We start from the raw sequence: 12,549 nt of genomic DNA on the forward strand, positions 1-12,549 counted from the left end.
TATCACTTCGCGACCCTCGTGGTTATCTTATTCGGGTTCCCCTTTACATGTTCGCACCGCAACTTCCTGTGGAAGTGCCTTGGTTCGCTAGTTCCTTACCCGGTGCTTCGATCACCTTGCGGACTTCTCGGGTGTCTTGTTCGCAACCCTCTCAATACGTTCGCGCCGTCAATTCCCGTTGGGCGGTTTTGGTTCGCTAGTTCTCGGGTCAGTGAGATTATCGTTCCGCGGACCTCGCGGTCATCTCATTCACGCTCGCCCGAATGCTGTGGTCTCGCGATCTTCGACGCGATGTCGCTCGCTCGCACATTCTCGATCTAAATCTTCCATCGACTCGCGGGACGCGTGGTCATCCTGTTCGCAACCCCTCCGATGCGTTATCGTCGCGCATTATTTCACTTAATTGCTACGCGTGTACTTATAATCCTAAAACTTCTAATATTAACCCATCACCATTGAAATCTTTATTTTTGTTATAATCTTAACTTTGACGCTGACCGCGGTGTCTCAACGATAATACATAATCCTTTTCCCTTCGCGTCAAACTCTTTATCACGCGTCATTTTCGCGGTTGCTATCTCTGGCGGCCGGTCGTTACCTTCCGTCGCCTACTCGGCGGTCTTGTCGGGCTCGCTGGAGGCTGGCTTGGTCGTCGCTGGCTCCAATACCCTCTCCACTACGACCCGTGAGTCCACCGTGATGCACACGGTAGATGGTGCGTTCGGCTCCAGCGGCTGCGCTGAAGGGTGCGGCTGCAAGGTTGTGACCGAAACGATGAATAGAATTCTGAAAAATATTATTTTAGCCATTTACTACTTGGGCTGGTATTACGGTCGCTACTGTGTTTTGAGCTGAAATACAGAAAGCCTATGTATCTGCGTTGCCCCGTTCTTCCTTTCAGCAATGGCTGCCGTCTTCTACGTCGCAAACGTGTTCAAGGCCGTCGGCCACGCCCTTGTTTGCGAAGTGTACTCTACGGTATCTGGGATAGGATTTTCACTGAGGTTGCGAATAAACACTCGTTCGTTATTATAAACAAATAACAAAGAATTTATTTCTGCTGTAACACTTCCGAATGCGGACGCGTTTGCTCGTACGCGTGAATTGCGTCGAGTGTTCTCGAAACGACGTTACCGCTGGTACTAATTACAAGGCGCTTGGAATGCTAACGTTATCGCGCAATACTAATGTCGAATACAATAATTATCACGCTACTGACGCTAGCGGACAACGGGATAAGAACACGGTCGCGGGTTATTACTGAGCAACTCGAAACGATGTTACTCATCCGACGGATGAACGTGGACTGCCCAGGAGGAACGTTCGTTACTCTCCCATTTTCGCTCCGTGCATTGCCCTACGTTTTGGCGCGAAGTCGCTACATCGCTCGGCTTGCCCATTGGCCAATCATGCCTCGGGTGTAAATGGTACGACTCCATCTGCACTTTGTACTCTCTAAGGGCCAAAGTACGTACATTGCCGTAGCGTCTTACGCCACCTTACGTGAGAATTTTACGTTACGCGACACGTAAGCCAATCCTACGGCAACGCACGAAGAAAAGCGTGACGTACGTGTGTAACGTGACCAAAGAATCCGTGTGACAAGGGTTAGTATTAACTCAAATTATTGAACAATAACATTTTGATACAGTTGCTACTAATATATACACTTATAAAAGTTTTTTTTTTCAAAAAATGTATTAAAAATGTATCAATTTTTTTCTGGTTTCTCAAGTCATCAAATGTAAATATAACAAGATCTTTGAAGCTCAAAATTTTACTTTTATTATTATTTTTAATTTAATATATGAGACTAAAACGGATGAATGTACTGTGACGTGGCAGTTTCGCTGCACCGTTGCAGCGCCCTGCCGCCGTTACAAGCATATGGTAATATGCTTATCGCGTTACATTATTTTGATCCTTTTATTTTCTTTTGTATCATTGCGTTGCGCCTTACCGAGCCGAAACCCGGAGTTTTCTGAGAGGATGCAGAGGATCGTGGGAAAACGGAGTCGACGGCAAGGATAGAGGCGAGACATCGGACGACAACAAGCGGATCTCGGTAATGCTCGCGGGCCGCCGAGCGCGGGAGAGCGCGAGAGGACACGCGCGCGGCGCGTGACACAGCGGCGGGTGGATCCGTAATGGCAGGGCCCCGGGACGCCGGGGTAGAATGAGTCTACTTGCCCTCCTCACTATGCTGACCGGATTCTGGGATGGATGGCTACCATTCCCGGACCGAGAGGGAGGAACGCGGAGGCAATAACGTCCCGTCCGCTGCCGGGAAGGATCCTGGAAAATCGCCGCGCGAGCGAGGGGCTATTGAGGCGCCCTGCGAAAACCGTAATTAACGGCCCTGGGCCAAGATACATCGCGAGCCTGCAAGCTCACCCCTTATTGGTCCGCGCTATAGCGTCGCGGGGCTGCGTACGCCCGGGTTGGGGCGCGCTATCGATTCCGCCATCGAGCGAAAATTCGGGAGCACTCTTGGATCGTCCTTGATAGCCGACAGTAGTTAGGATAGGGGAGTTCCACCCCGGAGGCTCTGAAGGGGGTGAAGAGGGTATCGGATTACGTGGGGGGTGAAGGGGTGAGAGAGGGGGTGTATTGGATTACGGGGGGAATGAGGGGGAGGGGAGGGGTATCGAATTTCGCGGGGGTGAGGGGGAAGGGTATCGGGTTACACAAGGGTATCGGATTACGAGAAGAAGGGGAAAGGGGGTGACCTTGGCATACCACATGAATAACTCACCTGTATGACTCACCGGGCTGACTCACCCGCGCCGCGGGTCCGCGCGTGGAGGGTCTGCGTTCGCGTTCGCGGTTGCGCCGCGGGGTCCGCACGGAGGGTCCGCGGGGTTCGCGTGGAGATTCGCGTCACGCCGGTCGCGGTCACGCCGCGGGTCCGCGTAGGGTGGCCGCGGCCTGCCAACATTCGTCTTAACGCGGCTAATAGTGCCTCCCGCGGATTTTGGCGGGCAGGGCGGTTGACGGAAGGAGGAGGACCCGCGATGTGTAAAATCCGAACCACGTCGAACACCAGTTCGTCCGCCAATTTCTCGTCCTCCGCTGTAGGACGATACGCGCGACCCTGCACGAGGGCGTTGGCGTACAATTGTACCCGCACGCGTGAGATACCGGGTGGCGTGCCCACCTGAGCTGCCGGAAGCCGGGGCGCGGCCGACGCCGAAAAAGAAAGTTAGCCTGGGAGTCTCTCGGAAACCCCCGTTGTGCATGTCTAGGATTAACCGCCGCAATGTCCTGTTCAGACATGTCTTTTAGGACCTTTTATTGAGGTTTTTTGGTGAACATGTGGGTCACATTTTGTAGCACTAATCGGTTATGACATCGCGCGTTATTTCTTTCTTTTCTTCTTTTCTTTCTCTTCCTCTCGAAAAGGTCTAAAAGTAATAAAATTAAGCCTGTTTTCTCGTTCGCGTTCTCTCTCTCTCGCGCGCAGTTTTTCTCTCGCTCCCATCACCCGTTCGCGTTATCTCTCCTTCGCGCGCGTCTTCTCGATCGCGTTATTCCTTCCTCGCGCGCGTCTTTTCGTTCGCGTTCTCTCTCCCTCGCGGATGTTCTCTATCGTTTGCGTTTTTACGTTCGCCTTTTCTTTCTTTTATCCACGTATTCTCTCTCGCTCTCATCTTTTTCTCACGAAGTTATAATTAAATGTATAGTACTTTATAGCAATACATAATTATTATATTTTAATAATTTTAATAAATTAGTTTAATATCTAAAATTAAGGAGAAGGTAAGTGAAAGAATGAACATAGGAAACAATACAAAATTTATTTTAGTGTATTTATGAGTACTTTTTATATAAACAATTTTTATTTAAAAAAAATTTTTTTTTATAATCGCAATTAAATTTTTAAATGTTATCTGTTTCGAATAACCGGGTGAGGCAAAATATCTTTTCCCGCGCAGACCAAATATTGTTATTTTTTAAATAAGCCGTCTTTCGAATCTCCTCCTTCGTATGTCTAGGATATTCAAAAAATTATTGATCCGGATATCTTCCAACTGCAACCACCCCTTTTTTTACGTGGAAAAATCTTCGAGCTACTGGAATCCTTGACCCGAAGGTCAGGTTTCTACCAGTAGCCTCCCTCTGGTATTATAGAGCGGAAGACCCCCTCACCCTCCTGGGAGAGAAATGAAGGGAGTGTGGGATTTTTACCCACCAAAAACTCCACGGGTGACCATTGCTGTGTCGTTGTGGGGAGTGCCTGGGAACATTTACTATTGCATCCAGGACACTCCTCGACGCTCAGCCCTGGTGAGGGCTTCCTTCTCGAGCCTTGGGAGACTGTGACTCTTTGAAGAGTCTGCATATCTATGCGTGGCGGAGTGTGGACACCACCCACCCCGCCACCCTTTCCGTTGTTATGGGAGGTATGGTTCAGCATCCGGAACCTCAACCGTGATGCCGAACCTCCCATCCTCCGGACCCCCCTTTCGTCGGAGGAGAGGGTCCAGAGGTACAGCACATCTCTTGCCGCGTCGACCGCGGCAGTCTCCGTCGACAATTCGATGGAGATCGACGGAGCCAGGGGCAGGGCACGGAAAGTTTCCAGGAAACCCCACCATAACCTCTTGTCTGCCGAAGAAATCATGGTTGGGAGGAATCCGCCGCCGGGGGACGTACTCCCCACGGCGCCGCGGCGCTGCACTCCCCTTCTCCCCTTCCTATCGCGCGCCACGCGGGGCCGCATTTGGAGCACCGCCGCAAGGCCGCAGTCGCCACCGCCACTCTTCTGGCGGCGGCGACACCGTAACCGACGTTTTGTTCCCCGGAAAAAATTTCCCGGAAATCAGTTCCCGAAAAAAATCTCTCCGAAAAAAATCTTTCCATAAAAAAATCTCCCCCGGAAAATATCTCCCCCGAAAAAAATCTTTCCCGGAAAATATCTCCCCCGAAAAAAATTTCCGTGCCCAGCAAAAACCGAGGTGCCACATGGGTTTACAACTTTCCACGTGTGAAAAGCCCACGCACGTACTTTGCAAGGCACACTATGTGTATAGTTTAATGATAGTAGAGCCTCCCGCAGGGGGGCGGAACCTACTGCCTCCACGCATACACTGTCCACGCGAAACGAGGTTCACGCACACTCCCCGTGCTTTCGGGGGAGGTGCGGTAGTCCCGAAATAATTCACGCATACACTTTCCACGGCCACTAACGACGATGAAGCTTCCTTGCTGGTCACCGCTTTCTTTCGTAATTTTGCAACAACGCGCTTTGTCTTAACTGCTGCAGCGTTAGGAGTGTGAGTTGTGTGCTCAGTTGTGTGAAATACAGTAGTACTGAAATTTTGGATGGGGAGATTTTTTCCGGGGGAGATTTTTTCCGGGGGAGATTTCTTCCGGGGGAGATTTTTTCCGGGAGAGATTTTTTCCGGGGGAGATTTCTTCCGGGGGAGATTTTTTTCGGGGGAGATTTTTTCCGGGGAGATTTTCCCGGGAACTTATTTCCGAGGAAATTTCTTCCTAGAACCCGGCGACACTCTTGGCGGTCGCCTCGGCGTCCACTCCTCTTCCCTGTCGGTCGGAAGGAGGCGTACTTCCCCCTTCCTGATCCTCTCGCTCGCCTCCTTCTGCGACATTACACTGCCGCAGAAGGCCAGGAATGCCCGCCACCTCGTTTCGTTCCCAACCATAGTTGCCATTATGGCCGGGAGGGAGAGGTCGTTTCCGACCTCCCCCTGTAGGACATGGCGTTGTCCAGCCCACGCTGGACATATCTTCAGCGTGTGCTGCGCCGTGTCCTCCGCCGCATCGCACTGGTGGCATTCGGTGGTTGCCTCCTTCCCGATTCGACACAGGTACCAACCGAAACACCCGTGCCCAATTGCAACCACCCCTGGAAAATAAAATAAATGTTAAAAAATGTTAAAAATGTTACAATAATAATATTAAAAATATTAAATATGTCACGCATACTTGATTGCGTGGGATCCGCATATATATCATGTTATATAATTGAACATTTTGAACGGGAAAATTATCAACCCACAGCATCTGTAATGTAGAAAACACACAGTTAATTTAAAAAACTAAATTAAAATTCACTCGCGAATCACCATACTTACCCCATCGGGGGGATACGTAATTTCGATTATGTCTTGCGCGCGAACTATTTTAATAATAACTTCTTTCGGCCAGTTGTCCGAACACGCGTTTGCAACCGTTCGCAGACTTGATGAGACTGAATTTAACGACGGTTGCAGAACGAAGCGGGGTAAAATGTCGCCAGAGAAAAAAAATATGGTAACAGTTTAACAACAGACAGCTCCTTCCAACAAAAAGAAATTAAGATGAAATATGTCTCGCACTACAATAGCGGGTAAAAGTTCGACGGAGCATCGGCACATGTGAACGCGTTCTCTGTCGCTCGCGTCTCTTCGTTCGCGTCCTCTTGCTCGCGCCCCTTTGCTCGCGTTTCTTCGTTCGCGTTCTCTCTCGCTCTCATTCCACTTCGCGTTTCTTGCCTTTATAATAAATAATTGGGAGAAGGAAAGATAATTTTAGATACAGTGATATGCATTTTAATATACATTTATTTCTCATGTAATACATCGTGTATAATATTATCTGCACCATACGCCAATAGTTCACAATCAATAATTGAATTCTTATCATAAAATTCACACAAGATTCTAACTGCAACACATTTATTGGTTATACAATTTTGACGTAAAATGGTTACAAATTGTTTAAATTTTTCACTTACGCCATGAACATTTTGGCATAGTTGAAAATACACATTCTAGATGCAATGTTCTAGTTCAAACAAGAAGAGTACGGTTGACGGTTTCATGTACAAGCTGGTGACGCACGTTGTTAATTTTACAATATCTGCGTCACGTATTTTAACGAGTTCCAGATCTCGAAGCGCTAGCGATGATGGCCCTGGTGACTGCACGAGTCGCTGAATATCTGCACGTCTTTCGATGAACGTCACCCACGTTGCATGAGGCAGAATTATCCGATTGCCTCGGTTATCGCCAATATGTATATCCACAGAGGACATAGGTCCCACGTTTATCCCAATCTATATATATAAAACAAAGTCGGGTTAGTTACACCATTTATAACTCAAGAACGGCTGGGCAGATTTTAATGATCTCTGATTTGTTGGATTTGTCTCCGCCCCGAATAGCAAAATAACTAATAAAAAATTAAAATATCGGAAAAATTTACTTAAAAAAAAAAAAATAATAATCTAGAAAGATATCCAAATACATAGGAAAATACTCGAATCAAAATGTAAACAAAAATATAGAGATGTATGAGATGTATAGAGAGATGTATATAAACACAGAATGTATGAGAAATTTTCGGAACATTCCATTGCCGCTGCCTGTCAGTATATAAGCTGTAAATCGCGAAAGGTTACCGGTCGATTTGTTTGTTTTGTGCGAGTGTTATTAATAAAAATGCCGCGACCCAGAAGATCTAATCTTTCCCAAAAAAGCCGTAATGCAATTAGGTTTCGTAACATTGCGAATCAATCCACTGAAGAAAAACGAGAAATCGCACGAGAAGAGCGCCGCGTTAGTATGGCCCGACTTCGTGCTTCTAAAACACAAGAGCAAAAAGAGGCAGCCCGTGAAACGGCTCGGTTGGCAATGAGAAATCGTCGAGCTTATCGCACAGATCAACAACGAGATAATCTTCGACGCGCAAGAAGAAATGCTTCAAGTGTTGATTTGAATCGAGCAGCGTTTCTATACGATTGCACAATTGATTACAGCTCGCATCCTTTCGTTCGCATTGGTCCAGTGGACGTTGTTTGTGGGCATTGTGGCGCATTGAAGTTTGCTGGAGAAACGCCTGGATTGTGTTGCCTTAATGGCAAAGTAAAATTGCCATTATTGACTCCGCCACCTGAGCCATTGCATTCATTGCTTCGTGGCGAAACACCAGAATCACGACATTTTTTAGCGAACACTCAAAAATACAATGGCTGTTTTCAAATGACTTCATTTGGGGCAGACATTATCGTAGAACATGGATTTAATCCGACATTCAAGGTAATTTATGTTGAAGAGAGTAAATGTTCATTTTTTTTAAAAGATAAGATTTAAGACAAAAAAATTTGCTCAAATGTTGTTTGTTAGGTCTCTGTATTTGTCTCTAAAATAAATAAGGCATGCTAACATTTAAAAAAATTTGTGATTATAAATCAGTAATACTGACTTCGCTTTCGACTTTACAGATTCAAGGCCAGATTCACCATCGAATTGGATCATTGCAACCTGTTGAAGATGCACAGCATAAATTCTTACAAATATACTTCATGGGCAATATGGAGGAACAACTTGATCGGCGTCAAGAGATCAACACAGAAATGAAAAGAGTAATTCTTCATGATCTGCAGCAACTACTTCATGAACATCATGCATTGGTCAGGCTGTTCAAAACTGCGTTGGAGCGCATGCCAAATGATGACTACAAAGTCGTGATCAGAGCGGATAAACGACCAGCTGGAACACACGAACGCAGATTTAACGTTCCAACAATAGATGAAGTTGCAATCCTGATTGTTAGTGAAAACTTGGAAACACGCGATATTGTGCTTACACGTCGCGATACTGGGCAACTGCAACAAATATATGAAACACACCGTTCATATGACACGTTGCAATACCCGCTGATGTTTTGGCAAGGAGACGATGGATATCACTTCAATATCAAGATGATAAATCCATTGAATGGTGAGTATTAATATCATAGTTTTCATTTCAACATGACATAAATTTTGCTCGGTTTAGTTTTGGTTTTTGAAAAAAAATAGAACCACTACTAATTTCCCAGGAAGTCGTAAGAGTCGACTAAGGGGGATTAGGGGCTGTTTGTTTGGAGAATATTGGACAAAGAGCTGGCAACCAATCTTAAATCATTTATCTTAACTCTTTTTAAATACGCTAAGTGACCTTCGGGGATTTAGTGATCACACGGTTTTGTTTACTCCTTCATGGAATATACGGACGTAAGTTTTACTTCTAAGATACTAATTTTACTGTTTTTATTTCAGGTGAGGAAACTACCAAGAATGTTAGCTCGATGAATTATTACGCATATCGTTTGATAATTCGTCAAAATGCTGACAACTATTTGCTGCGATTTCGTCGATTGCTTTAGCAATATTGCGTCGACATGTACGTCAAAATCGAAACGGAGCGCCTAACTTTCATTCGGTTGAATCAAGCCAAACTGCGTTCGGAGGAGTATATCCATTTACGCGATGCAATTAGCACCGAAGGAGATGCAGCTAATGTTGGTCGATTGACTATTCTACCGGCGACGTACACAGGTAGCCCGCGTCATATGCATGAATATGCGCAAGATGCAATGACATATGTTCGTCATTACGGTCGGCCAGATCTATTTATTACCTTTACGTGTAATCCGAAATGGATAGAAATTGTTCAAATGCTGCTTCCCGGACAAACATCAAGTGATCGGCACGACATCACCGCACGTGTCTTCAAGCAAAAAATCAGGTCGCTGATGAACTACATTGTTAAGCAACGCGTCTTTGGAGATACTCGATGCTGGATGTATTCAATCGAATGGCAAAAACGAGGCTTGCCGCATGCACACATTCTTATTTGGTTAGTCGAAAGAATTCGACTAGACCAAATAGATGATATCATATGTGCCGAGATTCCTGATCCCGAAACCGATCCAGACCTACATGATGTTGTAATTACGAATATGATTCATGGACCGTGTGGCGCCATCAACCCCCAATCACCGTGCATGGTCGACGGCAAGTGTTCCAAACGTTATCCACGAAAATTGACTGCGGAGACCATCACTGGCAACGATGGTTATCCACTGTATCGGCGTCGATCACCCGATGATAACGGTCGAACTATCACAACGAAAGTGAAAGGAAACGATTTCGTGGTCGACAACAGTTGGATTGTTCCATATTCGCCACTTCTTTCCAAAACATTCAAGACACATTGCAACGTTGAGTATTGCAATTCGGTGAAGTCGATCAAATACATCTGCAAATATGTCACGAAAGGCAGCGATATGGCGGTTTTTGGCATCCAAATCTCCAATACCAACGATGAAATTACGCGTTATCAAGTTGGTCGATATGTGAACTGCAATGAGGCGATTTGGCGTATATTCTCATTCCCTATTCACGAACGTCATCCCACTGTTGTACATTTGGCGGTGCATCTGGAGAATGGTCAACGAGTATATTTCACCGCGTCGAATGTTGCTCAACGTGCTGAAACACCTCCAGCGACAACATTGACCAGTTTCTTTGCGATTTGTCAAAGCGATCCGTTTGCACGAACGTTGCTTTACTCGGAGATGCCACGTTATTACACTTGGAACGCTTCATCAAAAAAATTTCAACGTCGGAAGCAAGGCGATGCGGTTTTTGGTCATTCGGATGTGCGTTCTACTGATGCTCTTGGTCGTATTTACACAGTTCATCCGAAGAATGATGAATGCTTCTATTTGCGGTTGTTGCTGGTGAATGTTCGTGGGCCAACATCATTTGAATCACTACGAACTGTTAATGGTATAGTGTGCCCAACATTTCGTGCTGCATGTCAAGAGCTCAATTTGCTTGAAAACGATACTCATTGGGACACGACAATCGCTGAAGCAATTATTTCTGCATCTCCAAGTCAGATACGCACATTATTTGCTATCATCATTTCGACATGCTTCCCATCGAATCCACGTGACCTGTGGAACAAATACAAGGATAACATGTCAGAAGACATTTTACATCGAATTCGTGTCAGTTCAAGAAATCCAGATCTTGAGGCGAATGAGGAGATGCATAACCAGGCTTTGCTCTTGATCGAAGACATGTGTTACCTCATGTGCGGCAGTTTGTTAGTCAGGTTAGGAATGCCAGCGCCAGATCGTGGAATGAATGACGCATTTAATCGAGAATTGGAGCGTGAACGTGAATATGATCGACATGAATTAGACCAATCAGTTTAAACGAATGTACCCCTGTTGAACCCCCAACAGAAGGAAGTTTATGATACATTAATGAAGGCAATTGATGATGGAAATGGTGGCTTATTTTTCCTGGATGCCCCCGGTGGAACTGGGAAGACATTCCTCATGTCATTGATTTTGGCCACTGTTCGTGCGAGATCCGACATTGCGGTAGCAGTTGCTTCTTCTGGAATAGCGGCCACATTGTTAGAAAGATGCCGTACGGCTCATTCAGCGTTAAAATTGCCGTTAAACCTTCAAACTATTGAACAACCGACATGTAACATTGCGAAACACTCCGCAATGGCCAAAGTTTTAGTAGCGTCTAAAATCATCATCTGGGACAAATGCACAATGGCGCACAAACGCGCATTGGAAGCACTTGACCGAACATTGAAAGATCTGCGCAATGACTCGAGATGTTTTGGAGGCGCAATGATTTTACTGTCTGGCGATTTCCGCCAAACATTGCCAGTCATTCCAAGATCGACTGCTGTCGATGAAATAAACGCTTGCTTCAAATCATCAAATCTGTGGCGCTATGTGAAGAAACTTCAGCTGGCAGCAAACATGAGAGTTGCATTGCTGAACGATCCATCTGCTCAAGATTTCTCCAAACAATTGCTGACTATCGGTAATGGCCGTGTCCTGTCTACGAATCGAGCGGATTGATTTCATTTCCTCTGAATTTTTGCAATTTTGTCTCATCGAAAGACGAGCTCATCAACAAAGTATTCCCGAACATCATTACTAACTACAAAAATAACGAATGGTTGAGTGAGCGAGCAATTTTAGCGGCTAAGAATAAAGATGTGGATGACTTAAACTTTGTAATTCAGAATCAAATCGTTGGTACTCCGCATTCATTCAAATCTATTGACTGTGTAACAAACGAAGACGAAGCCACCAACTATCCAACTGAATTTTTAAACTCCTTGGATGTGCCTGGCTTACCACCGCACAATTTACAATTAAAGGTTGGCTCGGTAGTCATCATGCTTCGAAATCTAAACCAACCAAAACTATGCAATGGAACGCGTTTGGTGATAGAAAACTGATGATCGCAATGTGATTCACGCGACGATACTCAAAGGAAAATTCAAAAGTGAGGAAATTCTCATTCCGAGGATTCCGATGATCCTAACCGATATGCCCTTTGAGTTTAAACGAATTCAATTTCCGATTCGTCTTGCATTCACCATGACGATTAACAAATCACAAGGCCAATCCTTGAGTGTTTGTGGTCTGAATTTAGAAAATGCATGTTTTTCTCATGGTCAATTGTACGTGGCATGTTCACATGTCGGCAAACCGTCCGCTTTATTTGTTATTGCGCCTGATAACAAAACGAAAAATGTCGTATATCACAAGGTGCTTCACTGAAGAGAATCAACCCAAGTGTAACCCATGCAGCAAAATACATAGCTTCATCAAAGCAAATGTCTTGCCGACACGCCATTGGCTGCATCCAGAAGCACGATCGCTCATTGAGCGCTCACAGGTAGCTGCTCAGTGAGCATTTTTGATGTGCTGGATATATGCTCACAACAGTTC

At 45.6% G+C, this 12,549-nt stretch overlaps 1 protein-coding gene across 1 annotated transcript; it reads left to right on the forward strand.

Annotated features, from left to right (window-relative positions):
* Window positions 1-9,729: 9,729 nt before the first annotated feature.
* On the forward strand, window positions 9,730-10,995 carry LOC112452128. The gene has a single exon (XM_025012195.1). It carries the CDS (start codon window positions 9,730-9,732, stop codon window positions 10,993-10,995), a length of 1,266 nt encoding a protein of 421 aa, XP_024867963.1.
* The last annotated feature ends 1,554 nt before the right edge of the window (window positions 10,996-12,549 follow it).

This window comes from Temnothorax curvispinosus, unplaced genomic scaffold, assembly GCF_003070985.1.
Source record: "Temnothorax curvispinosus isolate PA1 unplaced genomic scaffold, ASM307098v1 QBEX01002984.1, whole genome shotgun sequence".
In the NCBI taxonomy this organism is placed as follows: domain Eukaryota; kingdom Metazoa; phylum Arthropoda; class Insecta; order Hymenoptera; family Formicidae; genus Temnothorax; species Temnothorax curvispinosus.